Here is a 26,902-nt window from a genome sequence, read left to right on the forward strand (position 1 = left end):
ATGTTTTGCAGATAAGAAAATAGCTAAATATCATTACATTAAATTCTGGCAAAAGGTATACCATGATACATATTATACTGTGTACTGCTCTATTAAGTGATGCAACTTTCAGGCAGTTGGTTATCATAGCTGATGTCACATTCAAGATTTCAGTAGTCATGACATAGACTAGTGCAGTGATGGTATCCTGTATTCTCCTGTTTTTATACCCACATGGTCAATTTATTATTTATGATATTACCTACATGTCTACTGGGTGGAAAGAGATTCCTGGAATATGCAAAGAATTAATCTTTTGTTCTAGATCAAAATCAATGAAGTGGCAGTAATTAGATAATGTGTCTGTTCCATGGGGAGTTTTAGCATGCACTGTTTGTGCAACTATTTTTCTTGAAAATGAACTCTACTGGTGCAGTGTACTTTTCATGAAAGTTATAGTTATATAAACAACAGAATGTCCATGGTGTATTCATATACTTTGAGAAAGTGAAATTTTGATCAACACAGATTTTTGATGATTGTAATTTTTAAACATAAAGTAACATATTCCCTGGGCTGTCGTGCATGTACAATGTCTATACTATACATATTGTCACCTTGGAAAATAGTTCGCATTCTGATTAACTGCATTTTCTTAAAATTTAGATTTCTGTTGTTTTAACGGTATTATCAGCATTTTGCACATTTCTTTCAGGAAGAAAAGTCCTTGTACCAATTTCTCTTGAATCAATTTTTAAGGCAATGCTGTTAATCCATGGAAAAGAAATAACATTTAATTTTTATCATTTCTAAGGCCCATTAATCTAAGTCGTATAGATTGGTGAGATGAAATTTTCAGAGAAACCAATTGGCCAGCTGGAATGTAGAGTAATCATTCCCAACCTATTGATTTCCACCTTAAAGTGACAAACTGGGCACTTTAACATGCATTGAATGGGCAATTCCCTCACTCCTTGTTGTTATATCATGATTGCGGGGAGCGTGAGGATTGGAGTATATAAATCTACATGTACATACACACATTTCGCTTGATATTGCTATATAGGGCCAGGATCTGTCCTTTACTCCTAGACTGAAATTTGATTGTTGAGACGGAAAAAATTCCATCTGGTCTATCAAAAAAATCAAAACCTTTAGCTTGTGACATGAAATTGATGAAAATGTATTTTCATACTAACTATACGATGATGAAAATTAATAACATGCATATGGGCTCTTAAACAATGAGTGGGATGGAAAAAAATCTAAATTTAAGACAGCCCTATATTTATGAAACAAAACAGAACCAACTGCCAGCATTCTGACCTTTATTGCGTTATGATATGTAAGATATATCATCTTTGCTTTTCAATCAACATTTGTTTTTAAGAAGACACAGTGTGGAAATTTAAACTATTCAAAATAATTCACAGGAAATACATACTTGATATTGCACTATGTTTTAGCAATAGCCATGAAAAAAAAGTGCCTTTCAATTTACATGATTGATTTTCCACAGTGGAGTGTTCCATAAAGCTAGTGCCTGTGTCTGGATGTTTGTTGTCTCTTACAAATTTTGCACCCCAGGGCTGGAAATACTCCATGAATGTAACGTTGGGTAACCTAAATTCGGGATTTTTCCGATAATGGTTGACTGAAATCAATCTAGCAGAACAATAAACCATCCTTTTTTTCTATTATTCTGTCAGTATCATGTACTATCTTTGCACTAATCATATATATGGTAGATTTTGTCTCTAGTCGTGCTGACACCATAATATTTCAACTTCAAACTACCGTCCGCCGCACGCACAATGGCGGTGTTGTCGGACAGGGGGGCACATTAATTCGGGAGAGAAGATTCGTCTTGAATATCTTACCGCTAATCACATTTTATACAGCAGCTATTCGTTCTATCCTTGGCTTGAGGAAAGTGCTATGGATATAGACGTGTCCAAGTAAAAAAAATACACGAAAAAACGGCCGTACCGCACACATCAGGCCAGTTCGGGAACAACCCGTGTGTTGAGTCGGTAGAACTTCACTCAAAGTCGGCCCATCGTCATCATCGGGCAACGTGTAACGTTACATTATTCATGGGAAGTTAGCTGGATGCCGTAGCAATGGTAATACCACTATGTCCATGTGTTCCTTGTTGTGTTAGGAGCAAAATTTGAGGAAAATATCCTTCTCAGTCCACTATCACACGCAGCATTTAGACAAAAAGTGTTCCTCACAAACCTTTGTCGTCTGCTTGACAACAGGATTCTGGTTAACAATATGGCGGCGGGAAAATACACGTGCCGTAGGTTGTAGCAACAGAGAGGAGTTTTGATGATTGATCACACTTAGAATCCAGTTGCAGGTTAGCAAAAGAGATTGTAATAAGTTGTCTTATAAATAATTGTGTTTAGCAGGCAGGAGATGTGACATTTGTCTTATAAACCAGCGAACAACCGTGCTGGGTGATTCTCCCACGAAGCCCCCAGACTCTGTCAATAAGGGACGGAGAGTTTTTGACGTCGCCAACTTCTAATGCATGGTTATCGAAGCTTTTCAGCCAGTGTTCTGAATACGTTAGTCTATCTGCTTTGCATTGCTGGCGTTATAACTGATTTTGCATCTAGCACATATCCCTAAATACCCCGTTTTCGAAAAATCCCGACTTTAAGTACCCCACGAATTTAGGTTACCCAACGTTACACTTTTGTCCACCCAAAATTGGAGATCTACACCTATAAAATGTAATTATTATTGACTGTGGGTGCACCATACATACAGAATATTCTTGAAAGTATCAGAAAAAGCATTATAACCTTTGTTGTGTCATGTTACATTATTAATTGTTAATGATTTGGAAGTTAGCTATATGATTATAATAATAGAATTACAGATTGAAACTCACATTGTAAGGACGTTTTGCTGACGTTCTACCTGACTTTCTGTTTTGCACCCCAAATCCTAATTTCTGTGCACCTAAATTTTTAGGCAAGGTGCACCAGCGTGCCTATTCCCAAGAATGAATTTGGAGCCCTGACCCCCAGCGCAAATATAGTATTACATGGTAGGTTGATGATAATTCCTGCCTGGGGGATGGTTGGGCCTTCTGGTAACCCGACACGACCTTGGGAATCACCATACATCATGTAGAGTTGTCCTCTTGAGGTCCATATTATTATCTTTATTGATGCTTGATGGTGTATCTGATTACAGAATTTCATGCTGAAACATGAAGTCTGTAGATCCTTTTCCAAAATCAATCAAATATGCAATATATGTTATGTTGATATCGGTGAATTTGACTTAGGGGATGCATTAAACATGCATTGAATCATTGGGCTCAGAACTGTTGACCTCAACCGATAACATTTTCAGATGTCAAAGGTTTATTATCGGTCAAGACATTATCATACCCAGAAAGATTTTTCCATTGAAGTGTTTCCGAATAACCAAATCTTCTCCAGTTATGTGTTAAATTGTGTTGAAAACACCACAAAAATTCCGTTCTGTCTTCTGCCCATCTACCCCGTTGTTTTATAACCACGAACTTCAAGTTCAAATCAAAACCATTGCGAACACTCCATTTTCTCCCTACCATGAAATTAAATCTCTGAGAACTTGAATGCATTATTTTACAGCACTTCAACTTGGCATATGTAGCATTGTTTGTCATATCAGTGCATTAAAGAGGCTTATTGTCAACAATGGCCTTCAACACTTGCCTTAAGTAAAAGGGTAGGAAAAGGTCAGGTCTGGGCCTTATGCAGTGTTTAAGGCATCTCAATATGATGCAGGAATGACCTGGCATTTGGAGAGTACGGCCGCGCTTGTGAGCTAGCATGAGGAGAGGCAATTATGTGGTATGTCTGGAGGGACCTGTATGGAGGGTGGAGTCTCAAGATGTCAAATAGTCATCCTTCTGTTAGATTCTGACAGTTGGGTTTGAAACAGAAGCAGCCCATGGGTAAGCCTTAGGTTCCTGTAGGATTTTGAATTCTATTATGTGATAATTATGTATATCAAGATCAGACAGATAACTGCAAATCTACACACCAGTTTCTATAATCAGACAGTGGTGTATAACATGACAAGGCAGCAGAGATGAAAACAGAGATCTCATTGTATCCCTTGTTACCATTCACCAACAACAACCTTTTATCAGGCCACTGCACTCGGTAAACACTCCAAACTCGTGGTAAACACCCTGCCTTCCAAAGTCTCTGACACAGCACTTTCAGAGGAATGTTTCATAAACATGGGGCTCTTTAGGCATTGTGTTCCATCTCAGGTGTCTTTGTCACACCTGAGAAAGTCAGGTATTAAGTGTCACGGCTATGGGTGAAGGAAAAGGTCTGTGAGATCATCCTAGTGGTGTATACATGTAAATTATTGCTTTACTGACAGTGGGACGTTGTCAAGACATGTTTTCTTCAGAAATTGGATCCTCAAGAAATGTACAATGTATCTAAATCAATAATAAGGGTGTGTGTGAAGCCCAGACAAAACTGATGGGTAAGACATGGATACATTTCACCTTAAATGCTGGGTTCTTTGAAGTTCAGCTCTTCAGTATCTTCTAAGCGCGGCTGTCTCCAGCTTTGTTTTTTTCTGTTCCACGTCATTGTTTGGGAGTCCATGTTGTTGAGTTTTGTTGTTAAGATCTGTCATTTTAAGCTTATAAAAATGAATTTTCATCAATAATCATGTCAAATCAATTTTTAGATGGAAAATTTTATCTGTCCCAATAAGCAAATTTATATCCTGGGACGGAAGGACGGGTCCTGGAGCAGCCCTGCTTCTGAGTCAGACTCTGATTAGGTTATCAATGTGCACAAATGAGGGTATTTGTGATAATTAGACTAGAGATCAATACTACAGTCAAACCTGCCTAGGCGACCACCTTTTCAACGCGACCACCTGGCCATGGCGACCGCTTTTTCTCGGTCCCGAAAATTTTCCCCATAGGCACAAGCATTAAGCTGCCTGCCCAAGGCGACCACCCGTCCAACGCGACCGCGACCGCCACGAATTGGGACCGCACAGAGCACAATCCCTGCCCATGGCGGTCGCCTAATTTTCAAGCGTGTGGTGACATCAGATCATTTTGCTGTCGGATTTCACGGAAATGTTTTCAAGACTTTAAAGGACAAAAATAAGATCAAAAATATATGGAATAGCAATGTTATACCATCGATTCCTCCATGAAGTGTTTTAATAAAACGGTCCCCCCATAAACATTGTAAAGACAAATGTTTGTGATGTTGTTGTGCCTATCGTAATCTTATAGTTTAACGTGAACTCAGTTCCGTTTAAACTCAACTTTCAAAACGAATACGTAGTGCATGGCGTCAAAAAGTCAGATTTCACAGAAAATTACTATCTATTTCTTGTATTTTCAACAAAAATGTGTCTGTATCTTGCTAAATTCCGCCGAAAAATGACTTCGCGGCGGGCAAAACATCAGGCGAGAAATGTTGTTCCTTGGTCCCGACGCCATCTTGGATTTCGGGCGGCCCGGATTTGGCGTACCGCTGACCTTTGTAAAACACGATGCTTTTGTGTATGAACATTTTCGAATACTCTAGTTATTGGTGAAAATCAAAATTCTTATTTTCTTTTTATTTCCATGAATCTCACAAACCTTTATTGGACGCTGTGCGTTCTGCTGCACTGACTTACCCTTCGATGCGGTGGCACAGAGCTTCGCGGCGCGGCGCGACGAAATCACACCGTTAACGCGTTCCGTTTTCATCTTTAGTTGTCAGATCGAAATTTTTTTTACCCTTTCATCCAGCGGCCGCGGTCGGCGCCCTAAAAAGGCTGGGACCAGCAGGCGTTTTCTAGGGATCTGTCTTAGGCCTTAAAACTTCGACGATGTGCGTGTCTGTGTGTACTATTCAATGTAACGTGTGAATGCGGGAGGGCGCTGCGAGATCGAGGCAACCATCGTTTTGTAGTCAAAATTATGACGAAAATTTGTACACGATGTAGCGGTATACAATTATTACATCGATAACGGAAAATGTAATTTTTGTTGGATCTTTCTGTCAATGAGAATTGAACCTGGTGAGGGTCATGCTGTCTAAATTCACATAATTTTTTTATCATTTACGTACTGTATTTGAAAACCTCGACCTGGAAACATGTGAGTGGAATCCTCTTCATGGCGACCACCTGTCCATCGCGACCGTTTTTGCTTGGTCCGCCGGGTGGTCGCCTTGGGCAGGTTTGACTGTACTTAACTTTCTCAGTTACAGACTCTTACAGACAGCATGGTAATTATAAATGTCAACTCTCACAATTCCGCAAGGTACCCTTTAGAAGAGTTCAAGACCGCCACATGATAAAGGGGATTTTGAGATCTGCTAATGCAGCGTACTGTAGTCTAATCCCTGATGCATGCAAACATGCAGATTATGATTCAGAGATTCAAGACATTCTTAAGAAGGTTTTGATACTATAGCACTGTTTTATTTATAAATGGCTATCTTAGGAATTATGAGAGTTGACATAATCTTTTTTTAGACAAGATAAAAAGATCATGACAATGTGTCTTTTGTAAAATATCAATCAAAGATATTATTAACTGAGGGTGTTCCAGAAGAGTTAGTATGGATTTCTTTTCAGAGCTAAGTGTTATTCATCCACCTGAAATCTGTGAGAAATTCTATATTGTGGATTGGTTTTGGTGTCCAAGTCTGACTGGGTGATAGATGGTATGTGTAGAGTGTGGTACTGAATCAGGAAATATCAGATGGACAAGGACATGGAATCCCCTCTGGTCATTCTTTGATCATTCTGAAGTCCCGACATGGTGATGCTCCAGTGATACTAACTGAATAGATAGTGTTATTTTATGGCTGACATGCTGTGATCAAAGATACCATGATCAGCTTGTCTATTTTTGTTTTTATTTGATCTCCCTGTGTGACTATGAGTACTAGTGTGACTTATAGCGGCGGCTGCATGTGCTTTAGGCCTGATTTACACGAGGAAAATTGCTTGACGTACGACAATGGCATACGACAAGGTCGTACATTTGTACTTCCACCGTTGCACCATGTCTTTCCTTGCTGTGTGTAAATCGGCCTGCGGTGTCGTACGGAGTTATCAACCACCTTGTCGCACACCGTTATTGTTACATCCGGCAAATTTCCACCTTTGAATTGGGCCATAGATTCTAGCACTCATCAGGAACCATTTGCCATCCGTGGATGGCAAATGGTCCTTACCTCCGTAGCCGACTTCCTATCTGCATACCATTCACTCTATTTGGCCAATTTCTACTATTTTTCCAGCCATCCGCGGGGCCTGGTAGAGGCTACATCAGACTCACCACTGTCATCAGTCTTGCAGCCATAATGGCCTTTGAGGCACCACATGGGATGTGTTTTGACACACATACAATAATAGACTAATTAATGTTTGTTTTTCCTGTTGATGGGATCAATTAGGAAATGAATTTACGGCAGCCCCCCCATACATATGGATAATCTGGAACCTTATTTAGCTCATTTAATAGAAATAAGTAGGTCAATTAGCAATTAGCACCATTCTCCTCTTCCCCTGTAATCCCAGTGGAGGATTTTGAAACTGAGACGTTCTAGAGAGTTGAATCAAGTTTTAGCATGTGAAAATACTGTGAATCCTAGGCCAGAATTGTTCGTGGCAGTTTATTTGAGCGTTCTTTTGCAGTGATCATGACCTCGTAATATGACATCATGACATGTGGCTAGATGAATACAATCATGTTTTGTATTTCTACTGTACTACAGAAATGTTTCAACTGCAAACTTCAAACTAGGTATAAAAGCCTTGTTTCCCCCCCTACCACAGAAGCAAATCTCTGCAAAAATAAATGAATTTAACAGTAGTGTGTTTCAATGATGCATGACTCACTGGCATCAGATTCTGCATCATACTGGTCCCTGGGTGAGAAGAAACTTCAGTGGGATTGTTGTTTTGGTGGAAAGAGTACAGTTCATGCATGGCTGACAAGCAAGCTGTTTTTGTCCCAATCATGTCAACAAGTCTTGGACATGCACAATTCATCAGAATGAGGGCAAACATGAAAGGAATATTTGACCTGTTTCCTCACTCTGCTGTCAGCAGTTTTCCTGTTGACAAAATCTACCAACTAGCAGCTTCATTAGGACTCAGCAACCATTGAAAATATGTTCTGTTTTTGTAGACATACCCATGGATAGATATATGATTGAACAGTTTTCTCAGATAAAGGCATTTCTGTGTGTAATGTGTGCGAAATGCTCCACATGTATATGTTCAAGTTCAAGTTGAAGTTCAAAGAATCTCAAAGATCCTGTCTTTATTAGAAGCAGTTTGAGTACACAAATGTATCATGATTCACCTTTAACAGTTTATATTAGATCTGTAGTATATTTTCATTATCGGATCAAATTCCTTGAAGGATTCCATAACCGTTACAGTACTTGATTGCAGTTGGTGGAGTTTCGTAATAGCCTGTATGCATGTTGGAATGGGAAATATCATGTCATATTGCTCCTGGTGAGGTCACTGATTAGAGAATTCTCCTTCCACATCTGTGGGAGGAAGTCTTTCAAGTTCTGGGCACAAACTTGCCAACAACTCAGAATTGGTTTCTTAGGATAATCAGCTACATGCCCTTTTATTCTAATATGGAGTAAGATAACCTTGAAGTGAAGACAAGGTGGACCAAGTAAAGATGGGAGACCTCTCTGTGGCCAACCTTCATACATCATTACTAGACCTCTAAACCCAGATCGGCCTCACATTTCACAGGCAAGTGGCAAACATCAATAATGGTAAGGGGGCAGACAGGGGCACATGTACATGTGGGAAGTCAACACTTCACTTTGGAAGGGGTTAATCAGTAATGTCTCAGGCAGGGTGGTCCAGTCTTCAGAATATATTACTGTAAATGCATTTAAGTTTGCATGGTTTCTATTTCGCAGTAGGGAGAAAATGTGTTTCATGTGGTTTTAATTTCGCGTTTGAAACTATGGTAACGCTACAGTCATTGGTTTCGCGGTGGTTTTTGAGTTTGCGCTGAAGAGTTCACCGCGAAAACCGTGAACATGAAAACACTGCAAACATTTCTGCATTTACAGTATTCACAGTGACTGTAGTTTGTCATAAGCTTGATGACTTGTTACAATTGTCATAAGTTTCATACTTTTCATTACAGTATATGTAGATCTAGAGGCAAGCAGTCATTTTTAGAATAAATAGTTATCATATCATTTCATTGTGGTAGGGCTACATTTAGCCAAGGGAAAAGTCTTACAAAAATTCATTCACTTTTTGGTGAATAATACTAAATTATCATTATGTATCAGTGCTTTAGATTAATAGAGGCTACTTTATCCTCTGAATCTTTGGAGAAAACAAGGCTGAGTCAAAATATTTGTGAACAGAAATATGAGCATTCATGAAATTCAATATTTCCTGTTGAAGAGAGTGGGGGTACGTTTCACCATCAGCCATCTGATTCTGAGGGGAAAAAAATCCATAAATAATCCAATCTTGATTATCGTGCCAACTGTCCAGATTATGAAATTTAATTTGCAAAATCACAGCTCATTCCAATCATTTCGTCGTCTTAGAGCCAAGAAATATTAGCCCAACTTGGCCAAGTGCATGAGGGAAAAGTTTCATACTATTTTTAGTTTTGTTGTTTTGAAGTTACAGCAACTTCAGAGTCCCTATCCAGTTTGATATGTTATGTGACTTAAGGCTGAGTCCCACAGCAATGTCTTGGAAGCCAGAAACCGCAAGAGAACAGGGAAGACTCAGGGTCGTCAATACATCAATGTCACTGTCTAATTATGGTATGTTTTCCCAAATGACCAACAATATATGTAGTGTAGAGGTTAAGCACTACCCATCATAGCAACTCCAGCCGAGAGCTACGCAGACTTTTACGGATAAGTTTGGCCCCGCGGCCTGTTCCCTCTGTGTAGTGTGTAGCGTTATATAAATGCTTGCTGAGGCCCACAGGATATATTGGTGATTGGGTAAAATTGCGTGCGGTTTTAACAGAGCGTAATTGAAAGCTCTGTAGGAAATATTGGAAATCAGTGCATTCTCACGTTCAGTGTCAGATTGCTGTCGGTGGGTAGGAAAAGTGCTGACTGCAAATTACAGTTCCGTATGCCTACAGAATACTTATTACATTGATCAGCCAGCGTACTGGAATAACCTCTTTGTCATTTTCTCCATGAAACATGGAGGTATTGATGGACCTCCTGGTGGCTGACCTTGTTTTTTCCCCACTGCGCAAGTGTGGTTTTTGGAGCTTGGAAGTTATATGAGTTTAAAGTCCAGGATTTAGTTGTTTGTACTATGGTATAGATTACAAGCCAATGCACGGTGGTAGAGGACATGTCCATTGACAGGAATTACTGCAGGACAATCTATAACTAGAGCCTCATCTTATGCTTTATTTCATCTTCAAATATCTCCAATTCTATGCAAGTTTCATTCTTTAAGGTAACCTTGGAAGGCCTGGAAGGTGAAACTTGATAAAAACAGATAGACTATATTAAGTAGAATTTGTAGCCCGGCTCATGTCATTGTTACAGGTAGATAGTATTGAATGGATTGGGCTTTACCACAAAATCATCCAATATGATGCTCGTCATTTGGGAAATCCACCTCATATATACTATAGTAAGCTGTCTACTCGTAGTTGTGCATGGTAATGGTGTCTGCATCACTTATGAGTATTGCACACTTGTAAGTAGATTCTGCATCACTGTAGGCAGTTGCTGTAAATGCCTTTAACTTGGCTTAAGCTTGTAGGGGGATTTGATTTCGCAGTTGGGAGAAAATGGAGCATTCACTGTGGTTTTTAGCTTGAAACAAGGGAGCACTTAAGCACCTGGTAGTAGAAGACAACAAACATTTCAGTGGTGGCTTTAAATTTGGGGTGCACGAGGTTAAGCTTACACTGCGAAAATTGAACTGTCGCAAAAAAATTTTAACATTTACAGTTAAGATTAAGAAAGGAAAAAAGGAAAGGGATCTCGAACCAGTTTAGCTCAAATGAACTCAATGAACAGATGAGCTACTCTTCCACTGGTCGTGACAGAGAAGACAGACGCTATGTACAGTATTTACAGGTTCATTGTACCGGGGAAATTCCCCTAGCTCTTTTCGACAAGCACAGTGAACAGTGGACCACGGCTTAACGTCCCGTCCTAAGGACTGCGATCTTTAACGGTAGCGTGCATGTCGGGTGAGCGACACAGCCGGGATCGAACCCGGGGCTTCTAGTTCCAGAGGCAAGATCGCTAACCACTGGACTACGCACGCTACCACAAGACTACGCACGTTACCACAAGAGTAAAGGAACACCAGGTCTCTGGGACATGAGAAATTGCCTTGATATGTGGACATAACAATCACTCTTCTTGTACAAGACTAGTATAACTTCAAACAAAACTCATACCATATCAGTAAATGTTCTTTAAGTTTTTAAGTACAGTGACGTCCCAATTTAATGAGATTGGTAGTTTGTATAGACCTTTTGTTTCATGCAACATAGAGACCAAAATCTCACATTTTTAGTTCTAATAGTGATGAGAAAGGGCCGTCACTCAAGTTAATCCCACAAAGGCAGAAAATCATGGAGTACATCGAAACTCCATCAGGAACTGAGATGCTGTAAGGTAGCAGCTTAATCACTGTGCTTGGTACTGTCTCCACAGTTATTCAAGTTCCAAGTGCAAGACAAGCCCTGGGCTATTTTTGGCAGGTTGAAAACTCCCAGCTCCAAAGCAGCTTTGGAGCTGGGAGTTTTCAACCTGCCAAAAATAGCCCAGGGCTTGGCTTGCACTTGGAATTTGAATAACTGTGGAGACAGTACCAAGCACAAGCACAGTGAAAGTGATCCCTAACCTATTTAGTTCACTGAAGAGCTAATCTTGCACCAGTTGTGACAGGGACGACAGATGATATGTACAGTTTACACAGATCCATTCAGTACAAAGGGAAATTCCCCTCGCTCTTTATCACAAATGACACAGTTGGGATTCAATGTCCCGACCTCTTAGTCCTTTGGCAAGGTCACTAACCACTGAACTATGTATGCATGCTTCAGTTTTGTAGAAAGCTTTTTCTCATGGAACTGGTTTGCTCTATACTGGTCGATCAATAGCACCCCTTTTCCTGATGGCTATCTTTTTCATTTAGCCTTTGGCGTGACATTTCATGTGTTAATTTTGTTATTCCTGATTGAAATAGATAAACACTGTAATTCTATGGTTACCATTTCAAATGACCAACATCAGATGACATAAGTCTATGATTACCTTTGTGAAAATGGAGGTTTTGACGTTAGTTGTTGTGTTTGTGAGTAGTGGTGTCGACATTTGAATGCTAGGGACATTGGTGACACTTACAGAAAGTAATGGGTCAAAGGTGCCAGGAAGGTCCCAGGAAGGTGGCAGGAAATGGTGTTGGCCCTAGTCCAAACTTTTCCCACTACTTGTGGCAGGAACTGGAACTGGACCAGCCGCCCAGGTCTAGGATAAGGCTGCCTCAGTGTTTATTTGTTTGTTTTTCTCAATGGATAAAACTCCACCAGATATTTCAAGGAGGTTTGAGGCCCCCGAACTCTTGTTGTTGATGTAGACCTCATTATTGTATTTCAATGACTTTCAAAGTCTGCACTAATTGATTATTCTTATCACGGTTGTACTCTACTGAGTTCTCTTGTAGCTTGTTACCACCCCAGCAAAAATCAATATGAACCCTTTCTGTCAGTTTCTTGTCTGCTACATCTGGGAAATAGATGGCCTTTCCCAGTGACATAGGATAGATTGTCTGTGGGAGGAAGAATTCTGTCGCAATTTCCTTGCATGACTTGGTCTGTTGAGTAAGTAAGTGCACCAGTTATCCAAGAAGTGATAAAATATTGTCAGTCTCGCAGTGCCCGAGAAAACATGGGCATTAAAAAGTCTGTCATTTCAGCCTGGCATTTTTTTCAAGTCCAAAGTTGCAAACTATTATGAATTGAATGAAATAAGAGCATGGAAAGCTGGAAAAATGTGCTATATATTGTAAATGTATGCGGGATTTGATTTCGCGGTAGGGAGAAAATGGAATCATGTTAGAACAACGGAGTAGGCAGGCAGAAGACAGAATAAACATTTTTGAGGTGGTTCTTGTTCTTGATGAAGAGGTCATTAAACTGCAGCAGAAATTTTTGCAGTATTTCAGCAGGGCATGTATTTTAAGTCATGATATGAATGAAACAAGAGCCTGAAAAGCTGAAAAATGGGCACAAGTGCTATGGTGTAAGCTACACGTATATATTTCCTTCTCATGTCCAGGCGTAGAGATGACAGTACATGCTGATAATGTCGGTAATTCATATCAATATCACTACATCCCTCTGTGCATTCCCTGTAAAAGTCATCAGCGATGAGCTGTAGGCTCACTAACATATGCCAGCCCTGGGAAATTGCAGCAGCAGACAGATCGTCTCGCAGCACATAATAGAGACAAATTGTAACATTATAGTGGGCTATCAAATAGTAATGCACTGGCATCCCAGCAGATGACCTTTTTTTTACAAGGAAACAGTCTGCTTTCTTTTCACAAGAACCAATGAAACTTTTTTCAGCAAAACTTTCTTTTTGCTGGCTTTTTTTATGTGTCGCTACTGTTGTAGCAGCACTACTCTAAAGGCCTTTAAGTTTGCGGGGATTAGATTTTTTGGTAGGGAGAAAATGGAGTGACCATAGAATTTCTTAGTTCAGGGTTGAAATAAGGGGGTACAATGTAGGTGGGCAGTAAACAGAATAATTTTTGATGTGTTTTTAAGTTCACGGTTGTTGTGGAGGAAAACTGCAAACATTAAATCAACAGGAAAATGTCAACATTTTTACAGTAATTTGTACAGCAGTTATACACAGGGAGTGAACTAACTGTGTTACAACAGTAATTGTGTTATCACGACGAGACAGACTCACCGGCTCCTACATTATGGATTGTATTCAGCCTCAACGAGACAAAGGGGAAAATTATTTCTTTCACATTATCAGCTTGTAAACCAGTTTAATCATTTGCTGGTGGTGGACTGATGTTTGTGATGAAATGTTATTCTTGGTCTGTTGTCCATTACATCTTCCTATAACACACAATGATAAATCATTGACACGTATTTCAGATACAAGGTCATAGAATCTTTGTTGATAAGCATGCTTGAACTCAGTTAGGAAGTAAAAGTGGCTTTTCTGCCCCCAGACATAGAGTTGATAGAGTGAAAAATCAATCACAAGGAATTTGTTGGTGGAATCTGTTTCTGCACCATATAGCTTATTCAGCACCAAGGACAGTAACAAGTTATTTTATGAACACAATATAGTGAACGATTTATCGGCTACGCTGATAAACATGTTGAACAATTTTGATGCAAATATGTATGTCAGAGTCTTTAGAAACTTAATTACATCTTTAACAGACATTTTTGCACACATTTTTGTTGCTAAACTGGTTTAAAGAATATTTGAGAATTATTTGAGAAATTTTGCTAAACTAGTTTAGAGAATGTAGTATGATACAACTACTTACAAATACAAAGCCATATGTTCATAATGTCGTGATATTGTGGTGAGAGGTGTAAATAGTGAGAATAAAACCGTTACAAACATTTCAAAATTTTTGATACTGCTATAAGGTGTAAAAGTAGTCAGTTAAGCAATGATCAACTCCAGTGCAAGCTCCTTACAGGTTGGAATATAGCTGGTCTTGTGATATTATAGTGTGTTCACACTCACTCACTCAGTCCCAGTAGTGTGTTAAGGTGTATTAAAATTTTCATGTTGGATGCAACAGTCTGTCTATTACCCCGTAAAAGATGTATGATTCCAGGTCCAATGTCATAAATCCATAAACCAGTACCTTGGGGACGCCCATGCATGTTCATGTGGAAATATGGTAGACGTTGTAGGGAATGGCTGGCAAGGTTGTAATGCAATGAGACAGAATCCTATGTAGAATAGCTTCAACAATATTCTAAGGTTCAATGGTAAGTAGGTCATCTTTTAGAAGGGCTTGAAATTCATTTATTGGAGAAGGTGCACAGTAAACGTTTTGGGTGCACAACAGAGATTAAAGGAAAAACTCAGCAAAACCTAATTACAAACCTTAATGCCTCTATTCAGAGCTTGAATCTGAAATTCTACAGATAATTTCAAAATCTTAAACAAATAATACGACAAAGGGGTTTTATCATTTTTTCCTGACACTTAGATGTGCTGTATACTAGTGTACAGTAGAACCTTCAGTAATAATATTATGTAACTGTTCAGAAATATCTAGCTGCACCAGTACACTGACACTCAAAAATTAGGTGCTCTGCTCCAATGTTGGGTGCACTTAAGTGCATATGCACCCAGTATTTTGAGCCCTGCTTGGTCTGTGTTTCCCAAAGCAAGTGTTTGGTAGAGGATTTGGGTTTTCTATTAATTATTGGTTTTCAGAGAGATGAAGAAATGATGTCCAATACCAGTGTCTTTCAAACACAGTTACAGACAACATGTGCACTGTGTTCTATGATGTTTTATTCAAGATTTATTGGTTATTCAGTCATTATCTGATAACAATCTGCAAAGCAGCGGTGTGACATAAGGTATCTTTAGACAGCTTGTCTGCCAGTGCATCCTGGGAATATTCATTGTGCAGGTGATAAGCAGGTTTTCTCCACATGGGTTTTGAAATCAGCAGGTCTCGGTAGGCCAGAGACTGGAGGCATTTGCTGGAAACATAGTTCAGTACCATGGACAGGAGCCTGATATTGATAACATTGCATTTGACTGGAGACATAATGATTGTTCAGTACCATGGACAGGAACATGATACTGATAACATTGCATTTGCCAGGAAACATTGTCCAGTACCATGGACAGGACCATGATACTGATAACATTGCATTTGCCAGGAAACATTGTCCAGTACTATGGACAAGGCCATGGTACTTAGTCTGATAACATTTTATTTGTCTGGAAATATTGTTCTGTGGTACAATGTACAATGATACTGGTGACATTGCATTTGCAGGGAAACATAGTTCAGTACCATTACCCTGATAACATTATATTGCCTGGAAACATTGTTCAGTACCACGGACAGGACTCTGACACTGATAACATTGCATTTGCCAGGAAACAATGTCCAGTACTATGGACAGGGCCATGGTACTCAGTCTGATAACATTTATATTTGTCTGGAAATATTGTTCAGTGGTACAATGTACAACGATACTGGTGACATTGCATTTGCAGGGAAACATAGTTCAGTACCACGGACAGGACCCTGGTACTGATAACATTGCATTTTCCTGGAAACATTGTTCAGTACTATGGACAGGACCATGATACGGATAACATTGCATTTGCCAGGAAACATTGTTTGGTACCATGGACAGGACCATGATACTGATAACATTGCATTTGCCTGGAAACTTTGTTTGGTACCATGGACAGGACCCTGGTAGGGATAACATTGCATTTTCCTGGAATCATTGTTCAGCACTATGGACAGGACCTGAGATTGACAACATTTCAACGGAAAATTGACTGTGCAAAATAAAGTTATGGCGTGGTAGCTTGAATTCTTTTGGGCAACCTTGATGTAGGATGGCTGTGCCTGAGTTGTTGAAGAATTAAGCTGTCGTGGCATTTCTGGGCCAGACTGAAAAATCAATTGACAGGTAATCCATCAAAGAACAAATGTATTGGTCGATCTAGAAGCCATAACAATGCTAACTTAAATCTGAGCCAGTTCATAGCCTCACCCAATGGGTTTCCAATATCTACAGTGGAAGGTTGATCTGCCAAAGTACTGCATTTGGGTTCACCTACATTTTCTACCATCTCCTGAGCAGCAGTATTTGTAATAAAAATACAAATAACAATTCAAGGCCAAAAAAGAGCATATTTAGCTAGCCATCGTTACTCTCTTCCTGAGACATTAGCTGTAGATTATATCTAGAAACGTCTACAAACAGGAGGCAAGAATAGTTAGTCAGAGTGTACCTTTATAGTATTTATGTTTTGATAATTGTATTTGTGTATTTCCTCGCCTTTGAGCATAAGTTTGCAAATAAAGGTTATTGTTGTTATATTTCTTGCTGTTCATCATCTTCCAATGTGTCTGTGGAGCCAGAATGACTGTTTCTTAATCAATTACTCCTTCAGAGCAGATCATTATAAACATGAAGGGCAATCAGGGCCCCTTGGGCACACGCTGATTTATTAGCTGATCCAGTACCACTTCGAGTAGACGGCTGGATGCACAATTTGGAAGATTATTTTGATTGAAAAGCTGTTGATGTTATTGCGGGCATGGGTGGATGATGGAGAAACCTATCAACGGATAATGGTTCAGTGATCAAGGTGTGCCATGGCATTTTGGAGATGTGTGTATGTGTACCTCTTGACACCTTGAGAAGAGTTGGAAATACATGTATTATACAAGACGTCTGGATAAAATAGGCCAAACAACTCTCAATACTACATAATTCCGCATAAGACCCACATTAAAAAACAGTGTTAGATATGAAAGCCTTCTCAAAATGTCTTGAACACCTGGATATTTGAAGTATGCAAACCTTTGAGATTACTGAATGCTACATTTGATTTAGTAATAAATATATAAACATGGCCGACCAGCCATCTTAAGGTACCTAGTAGAATTATAAGAGTTAGAGTTGATGTTAGAGGACCTGTCTTGGGTGAGACAAAATATTTTATATTGCTTCAATTTTTACTACATGGACTAAAGAGGACAAAATCTGTTACCAATCAAATCCATCCTAGAAAACTGTATAGGGAGGTGTGGTTGACAAATACATGTAAGCCATAAGAGTTGTAACGCCCGCATTCCACTAGACAGCGATCACGCTGCAACCTCGTTGTAACCTAAATTGGATTTCCTTAATCCTTTATAATCTGAATATCATGCAAAAGTAAAAGTAAAGTATGACTGAAAAAACAAAAAAACTCACAAAGCGTGAAAAGATTCTTTTTTTCTTAGGAATTTGTTGAGCACTCTGTCAAATGCAGCACGTGTGCAGCAAGGTTGCCGCCCTAGTGGACTTGGGGGTATTAAAAGTGCTGCCTGGGAGGTACCTCAGCTCTGTGGAGAGTCCGTATGTCCCTCATCGAATTACCCAAAGTCTGATAGTAATTGGCAGTTCTAGGACACAGAAAGCCAATTAGGCTGTTGATCATCAGAACACATTATCACACCTTGTCTATATTACATTGGAGAGCTTTTACCATAATCGGTAATGCCATGTAAAAGGTATCAAGAGGGCAGGATGTTGAGAGTCACCTATCTTCACCCTCAAATGTGGATCCTAAAATGGACTTTCTACTCAAATAGCCTGAAGTGTCGCTGATATTTTGTGAATTGCTGAAAGGAATTCCTGTATGAATGTTTGCACCTCGCAGGGCGTTCGCTCGTCTTGCCACCATTACAGCCACACACCTGAACGAATCAGCATAGTCTGCGGCAACAAACATGTCGCTTTAATGCATAAGATCAGTAAAAAAGCCATTATGAATATTAGGGCATGTCATTAGTCAGGGTATCCTCCGTTATGATGATTGAAGTAGAAAACCTGAGGCAAAATGTTACCATTCTTGGTCCTTCCATTGTTGAACAAGACCTCAGCCCACATACCAAATATCATAACCATTCATCAATAGATTCTTGAGTTATGCTTTCTAAAGTGGGACAGAAACACACACCCATGTAGACACACCAGAAACAATGACGCCTTCACAAAGGTAACTAGCAAACACTTTAGAGCATTATATTGGTTTCTGGTCAGCTACAAAGCCAGAAAAATACAGTTCAGAATCCATCAATGTCGCTGATTTCTGACATTAAAGGATGACAGATTGTATCATACTCTTTAAGACAGGTCAGAGACATTGTTTGAAAGTCCTCCACACAAGGGCCTCCCACATGATGGTATTGAGTTCATTTGGAATGCACCGGCATGATTAGCTCATAATGGACAAGTCCTCAATCCTTCACAAAAGCATCATCCTCTTGGAGCCACTGATAATGGCCAGCATAAATCAAAGTCAGAGTCTGAGGCTTGAGCTACAGACCCTTCATAGATCTTTTGTTTTGAGCTCCTTCTGTCAGGTCTATCAGAAGACTTCAGGAAAGTTCAAGGTTTAAAGAATGAAATACTGCACATGTGGGAAAAATATATTTATCTTGGGTTTTCTTGTGCAAATCTTTAGAACATTTCATAAGTTAGGCTACTTGCAGTATGGTGCAAGTAATGGTAATTAAAGCAGAATCGTTCTTGGATGTATACATGTATGTAGTAGCACTTGTGTTTTTTGGGAAATATTTTGTAGTATGTGGTGTCTAAAGTCAGTATTACTAGAGGTATAATCGGTGCAATAAATATTTGAGTAGTTTCAACTATCTAACTTCTTAATTAGCTAATTCATCAGCTGTGAAGAAATGAGTTTTAAAACATTGTTTCATTTTTAAGTCAGCAGGAGTGAAATATTCTAATCTAGCCCTTAAGCGTTCCCTTAAAGCCCCTTTACACAGAAGCAGGGACGGAAATTTGCTTGTTGGGAAGGACACAAATTTCACCCTGTCTGTCAAAAAAAACTGAACTTCATGACATAAAAACATAATTTCATAAGCTTAGAATGACAGATTTAATAACAAAAACTGGGCTCCCAAACAAAAAGTGGGACAAGAAGGCTATCTAAGATGGTCTTGAGTTGACCCTGGGTCTTATACTAAAGTGCAAAGGTGTAAATGTTAATGGTTTTGTTCTTATTGCTTTTTTGGAAAGATCAATCTGATGACAGAACAAGTTTTGGGAAACGTTAATTTAATGCCACAGCATATCGGGTTCAGCCTTCTTCTCTGTAGTAGGACATGATGATGGGATGCATAGCTTTAGAGGATTCTGGTCCAAAATGTAATTTCAGAGATGACTGCAAGGATTAATGGGGATAAACACCTCATTACGCCTCAATTTGGTTCTCCATCGGATGATAATCAAAGCAAATCCGGAAATCTAACTGTTGGAAATGATGTTGCAGATAGAACCCCATGACCCCACTGTATGTTCTGTAGAAAAAAATGAGAGAATTGTATTTATCTGGAAACTATACTTCCCAATTTGAACTGACCAGTCTTGTATCTTCTCTTCTATTTGTGTACAGAACACAGACGATGAAGACCTGACCAGGGACACCTGGCAGCCTGAGGTTGCTGTGGACGATGCTGATGCAAACTTTGTTCAGGGTAAGGATGTGGAATTGAATCGGGTTGTCACATAGATTTTGGGCAAGTCGGCAGCAGTGAAGAATCAATGATACTGATTTACTCAAAATACAATGCATTCTTGTCAAAATCCACCAATTGTAAAAATTCTACATTCCCCCCTATCGTATCTATGGTTTGACATTGTTACATGTAACATACAAGTTTACCTTGCCCTAAAATTTGAGCTATTGAAGTAATCTCAAACACTGAGCAGTCTATCTTTTGTACAGACAACTGATAAGTTTGTCATTTATGCTATCCATTGTTATATTTTCCCTCAAGTCCTGTTGATGCAAAAATATTACATTCATCAAACAACACCATAGTTTAAATCCCTCCATGATGAGGGCAGTCTGTTCAAATAAGGGATCAAAAGTTTTTAACCTCATAGTCTTAGAATGTAGGTTATTGACAGAAGCTTTTACTATAGATAGTGTTCTGAACCTCAACCTCAAATCTCTCAACTTGCAATTCTGGTGGCCTTACCGAATTTCATTTAACAAATTCCCACAACCTTTCAAAAGCAAATAAAGGTGACCTAGGGTTACATATTACATGTACTTGACCCCTCCAGGGCCCTTCAGCAGCACAGTATACTGCCTGTAGAGTTGTATGTCAAGCAGAAACGTCATAAAACCCCAGTATGTGAGGGATGGTGTCAAAATTATTTCCTCATTTTACGTCCCTGAGGGATAACCAGCGGCGGAAAGCGACATCTGTCTTGTCAGTCCGCACCAGGCACATCGACCGCAGCCCATTAAAACCTCCTCTCACCTTTGCTGTCTGTAATGAGGAAGTACCCCCATGCACCTGCTCACTAATCTATATCACAGAACGTCGGGAGGGTCGGTATCAACTGTCGTGTCGGACAGGATTTTTGCTACAATAGAATCATTGATTGGACGTGATTGCTAGAGACCTTCCTTCCAGGAAAGCTGTAACAGTTGGAATTGGTCTGTCAAATTTCTTGTCAATAGTGCATATCTTATGCTATGACAAGAAAAATGTCAATTTTTGTTTTCAATATTTTCACTTTAAAACTATTGAATGAAAATGGTCTGAAGGAAAATGGAAAACGTTTTTCTGAGGATGGTTGAAATTTGTATAGATTGTGTGTCAGGAAATCCAAAGAAAAAGAATAGCATACAGAAGGTATTGAGTTTTGCTTTGTGGTATTATATAATAATAATTGTAAATGCCTTTAAGTTTAATTCGAGGTGGTTTAATTTCGCAGTAGGGAAAAATGGAGTGTTTGCGGTAGTGCTATAGTCACATAGATTTATTGTACAGTAATGGTGAATTTAGGTTCGCAGTGAAGCGGTCACCTCGAAAACTGAGAACATTGTTATTGTTAACAATGATTGATATTGTACCACGAAAACTTCAAGAATAACAGTAATTGCTAAAATGCTACTACTGTGCACAGCACAGAAAGGCTTGCATACCTGTGGCTACACACTCAGAATACATTTGTAAGTGGTACCAGTAGGATCAGTCAGTGGTTGAGGATAATGTGATGGTAAGCGGCAGCCTACAACTCTACCTCCAGACTAATTCAACTGGCATTGGGCCAACTGTGCTCTAGAGCTATCTATCATTCAAATATCGCAACGTCGCAGTAGCATGTCCGGTAAAATTGAAATAGCAAATAGCAAAATCAGAAGTTTCACTGCAGTAGCAGAAAAAGCCGATAGGAGGCCCATTATCGCACTTGACCTTCATTTTCCCAATGCCTACCCACAGACATTATGTAGCAAATATCCCATCAACCGTTTCTTGAGTTATGCTGTCCTCACATGGACAAACAAACGGCACCTAAAACATAGCCTTTTTGGTGAAGGTAGATATGTGGAAATGTACCAGCTATGATATAAGATGTACCAGCTATGATATTAGATTTACATCAACATCAAATCAAGTAAAAAGTGGTTCAATGCTGTGATAGATATGTGGGGTAAGGTCCACATTTTGATATGGTTTTTAGTACCAGTGTCTGTAATTTCAAATATGATTATTATACACATTATCTTTTAGACTAGATCAAGAACAGGCCAGTGTAGATAACCGGAGTGTGTATTTCCGCAGAGGACCCATGTCGCTGGGTGAAGTGCGGCCGACACAAAGTCTGCATGCCCAGTTCTGATGGGTCTGTGGAGTGTATCAGCAAGAAGAAGCTGGGCAATGGGTGAGTCATCCCTTAGAAAATTCAATTGTCTTCATTTCAACAATTCTGGCAGCACTTCTAACCCTTGGGAGACGGCGGACAACAGATGATAACACGGATAGTGAGTGAGCGAGTGAAGAAAGATGTCGTTATACAATGAAGACAATCACTGGGCAATAGAAGGCAATTTAAAGATAAAGATAGAGTATTGGTTCCCAGAAAAGGATTTTAGCTCCTGGCCAAATTGCAGGTTGTTGGAGCGAAACAAGACCATATGGCTGGGGGTCAAGTCAATCCGATAGGACACAAAGGCTCTTTTGTGTTATGACTCACTTCTGTCATGTAATACTTTGATTAGGCCATGCAAAAAAGATGTTGTGTTTCTGATTATGGTGCTGAAAAAATTAGGGGCAGAAGGTTTCGGCGAAAGTGATCCCACAATTAGAGTCGAGCAAATGTAAAACGAAAATGCATCAGGCACTGATATTTTCAACATCATGATAATATTTATAAAACATACATACATAGTATACATAATACATACATAATTGTTAAAATACAGAATGATATACAAGCACAAATATATTGATAGACTGAACAAATAAGTACAATTGTTTTACCACACATTTGTATTATTACAGTCATGTACATCAACTCTTCAAAGCCCTAATCTGTTTACTGAGTGTGAAGTCTGTTTTGACTTTCATCATCCAGATCAAAAATTTTATGCCCATTGCCAGCGACCAACAAAAGAAAAAAGGCTAGGGTTGGCATGTTTTTGCTGGGGTCAGAAACACAACATTTTTTTTCCTAGGCCTTAGCTACATGTAAATAATGGCTAGAACATTGTATATTTGGCTAGCAGGTTATTAGGATAAGCCAAATTGACTTTCAAATGGCTCATGGTTAAGTGTTACATTCCTTGCAAATTATTCCTTTAGGATTCAAACAACGTGAAGTCTTGCACATGAAATGAGATTTGATGCTACATGACTGTACTTCCACACCAATTATCAGATATGCCATGAGAGACACGACTGCATATCAGTCAGGTGACATTTGATGGGATTTAGACACACCCTTCATATTAGTCACTTGGAAATGTTACAGGATTCCGGACCCAGACTCCGTATTAGTCAACCAAATTGATGTGGGATTTAGAAGCTGCTGTCATCTCGGCGCTTTGAAATATAGTGGGATTTTGTAGGATGGCTTGACATGGCAGACAGTAATGATATTGCAAGGGCAATAGCTCAAGGGCAGGGGTAATACGTGATGTGGTTGTCGCCAACAGGAAGAAGTGGTCAAAGTACCAGGAGAAGAAGAAGGACAGGTATGGCTGCATCCCGTGCCCAGTTGTGCGCCCTGAACCAGTCTGTGGCAGTGATGGTATCACCTACTCCTCCCAGTGCAAGCTGAAGTATCAGGTACGTCTGTCCCTTCAAGTAAAACACAAAAAAGGTCACCAATTTTAAAAACCAACAGAGACTTGAGCGTATTTTCCACATGGAAATCTACCTCCATCACATTGGATTGGGCTTGGGGACCCGTTAACATTAGCTGATCTCAAAAATTTGCACAATAATCAAGAAAATACCGAAAATGTCATTCAGAGCTCGCATACATGTACATGTACTTGTCAGTCGATTGATTTTCCTGTAACAAACATGTGTTGTGATGTTGATTACTGAAACTGAAGGGTCTCATGTTTGCAAATCATTTCAATGGTCACATGACTGCATCGCCATAGCTATTAAACGGATGAGAAGAAAATTTTTGAAATGCCTGGTTCTAGGCTGTCAATTTTAGTTCATTATGTACAATTGTATTAACATGAATGATTTAATTACTTTTCTGTACTTTCTATATCTACAGGCTTGTGTATCTGGCAAGGACATCCAAGAGGAGTGCACTGGGAAATGTCCTTGCAAGCCTCAGATCCCAGGTACATATACAGTGATACACCCATGAAAGTGTTGTGTTGTCTCACTGAGTATGTTTGTGATATTGTAAACAGTTTGGTCATGATCACTAATGTCTTGTATAATTAGTATTTAATCATTCTATAACATACGCCAGGGAAGAGATTATTGAATCTGGCAGAAGTGCTGATGATTCTCCTGGATCTTTATCAGAGTCTTAAAAGACAGTCTAAACTTTTCAACCTCAATTCATGCCACTGTTAAGATCAATGGATTGCAATTTAGATGAAGGATTTATAAATGGGAGACCATCGTTATTAGCTAGCACATTCCTAGTCAACAGAGACTCCAACTGGGATCTCTATTGATAGAGTCGGCAATTCTACCAGTCGACAATTTCTACCCAATAGCTGAGTAATATGATTGTTGTATTATCATGTACCCTTTAACAGTTACTGTTACAATGCTCTTGCTGATTTGTTAAAGTGGCAGAGAAAATGTTAAATTTTGTGTTAACCTTTAGAATGTCTTTTGTCAAACATATGATATACAGTGACTGTCCTTCCTATATTCCTCTCACTTACATATACATGTATACATATTGTAAATCTTGCATTATTGTTTGAAAAGTCCTTGTTTTCAACATTTCCACAGTACATGTATGTGTAATACTACTGTATGTATGTTGGAGGGTTTAGCTCACGTTTTTTGTACTTCATTTTCTTATTGTTTCATTACTTTCTGTAAACTTTGGTACTGATTTTCTTTCTGTGTCTCTATTCTATTTTTTTCCAGATTTGTTGTCTGTTACTAAATCCCAAGATCTAGCCATTGACCCCAAAGCGCAAGCCAGCTTGATGCCTAACAAAAAGTCTTTCTATAATAACAAGTCTCCTCATAATAACCATTTCTCAAAGCAGTCCTACTACAAGCATTTGTCTGCCAAATATGCTCCCAGTAGTTACTATCCTTATGGAGGCAAGTTTGGAACTAACTTTGCTTCGAAAGTTAAGTATGGCAGCTACTGGTCCAAACCTTTTATCACCAAAAAAGTGGTGTTAGAAAAACTGTATAAACCAAAGCATGGACATTTCCAGAAAGATACAATTAAGAAGGAATTCTACTCAAAAAAATTTCCAAAAGATAAGGTTGTAGATGTTCCTAAGTTTGCCGTTGAAGTAGATGATTCTAAGAATGAAATCAGTTATAGCAAACCGATGAATGTAAAGACTAACATTCCAAATTCAATCTCATCCGTCCCGTCAGATACTCAACAGATTAGCTATTTCAAAGCAGATACTCCTAAACACTATAAAAAATCTGGAATTACAATGTCCAACAAAATTACAGAAAACTCACAAGTTAGAGAGGACGCTGAGATTCCAAGGCATGTTACCAAGAAACCTGTAGACACATTCAAGAATTTTGAGGAAAGAAAGTCTGCTAGTGCAATTCTAAAGCCAAACCTGTTCATCTCCAAAAAAGACAAGAAATATGTCTTACACAAAATGGTGGGAGGAAACGAAGATGTCAACATCGATCCGCTGCCATCTTCTGGTAAAGACAAAACAAAAAGTCTTATGGAGAAAAAGGAAATTATGATAGAGTCAAAGTATCCCAAGGGAAAGATGGTTGGTGGTATTGATGACATAACTTCCGACACAAACTATGCAGACGTAGAGGGTTATAAAATACCAACAGGGAAATCAGATGGCGTAGTCTATGCTTATGTCGATTTTCCTACATATCCTACCGATAAAATTGACTTCAGTATAGAGAAGAAAGATTTCAACACATTTCCAGTCAGCTATGCTAAGGTAACAACACTGCAAAGGGACAATTTTGTAGGATTAGATTCAGAGACTGAAAAAGCTGTAGCAATCCACAAGGAGCTTGTGCCAGTAGTAGAAGAGAAGCCTGACGAGGATGTAATAGTAGGAGAGGAGAAAGTTGCTGATGCGCCCTCACTAACAGTTCATGCTGCCCCCAACCTCCCCCCTGCAGAGAGGAGTGAGATCATCACACCTGACGAGGTTCAGTTCCAGGCACCACTGGAGGACCAGATCCCTCTGGACCCAGCACAGGAGGGCGATGATGACGACGACGACGATGATGATGATGAAGAAGATGAAGAAGAGGAGGAGGCTGATGACAAAGGTGCAACATTTTGTAACATGTAAATCTAGATAATTCAATTATAAAGATTTTTGTACACTATTTCCTTACACAAAGTCAAGTGATATGGAAATAGCATATGAAAATCTTTATAATGTCAGTTACCATCACACATGAACCTTCATTCAAGTAAATAAGGTAACATAGTATAGAGTTCCATCAACAGAGGCAGTATACATGTCATGAAAACTTCCTGGCACTTATGACCAATTGCTGATGTCATGTGTCCATAGGGTTGATTGGTCACTTGAATTCTGAAAAGTCTACAGTAGGACAGTCAATAATTTTTTGGTTGGAGCGAAGATTCAATTCTGTAGTACACAAAATTGTATATGAT

At 39.2% G+C, this 26,902-nt stretch overlaps 1 protein-coding gene across 2 annotated transcripts in view; it reads left to right on the top strand.

Moving 5' to 3' along the window:
- Positions 1-26,902, top strand: part of LOC136448098 (testican-2-like) — a 44,359-nt gene that overhangs the window by 11,775 nt on the left and 5,682 nt on the right. The window contains exons 3-7 of one of the 2 annotated variants that reach the window (XM_066447231.1): positions 20,202-20,283; positions 22,390-22,489; positions 23,763-23,895; positions 24,344-24,413; positions 25,186-26,547. In XM_066447231.1, the coding sequence (XP_066303328.1) occupies positions 20,202-20,283; positions 22,390-22,489; positions 23,763-23,895; positions 24,344-24,413; positions 25,186-26,547 (1,747 nt within the window). The remainder of the gene's footprint in view (positions 1-20,201; positions 20,284-22,389; positions 22,490-23,762; positions 23,896-24,343; positions 24,414-25,185; positions 26,548-26,902) is intronic. The other variant, XM_066447233.1, reaches the window with a different exon arrangement.

The sequence above is a fragment of the Branchiostoma lanceolatum genome, chromosome 14 (assembly GCF_035083965.1).
Source record: "Branchiostoma lanceolatum isolate klBraLanc5 chromosome 14, klBraLanc5.hap2, whole genome shotgun sequence".
In the NCBI taxonomy this organism is placed as follows: domain Eukaryota; kingdom Metazoa; phylum Chordata; class Leptocardii; order Amphioxiformes; family Branchiostomatidae; genus Branchiostoma; species Branchiostoma lanceolatum.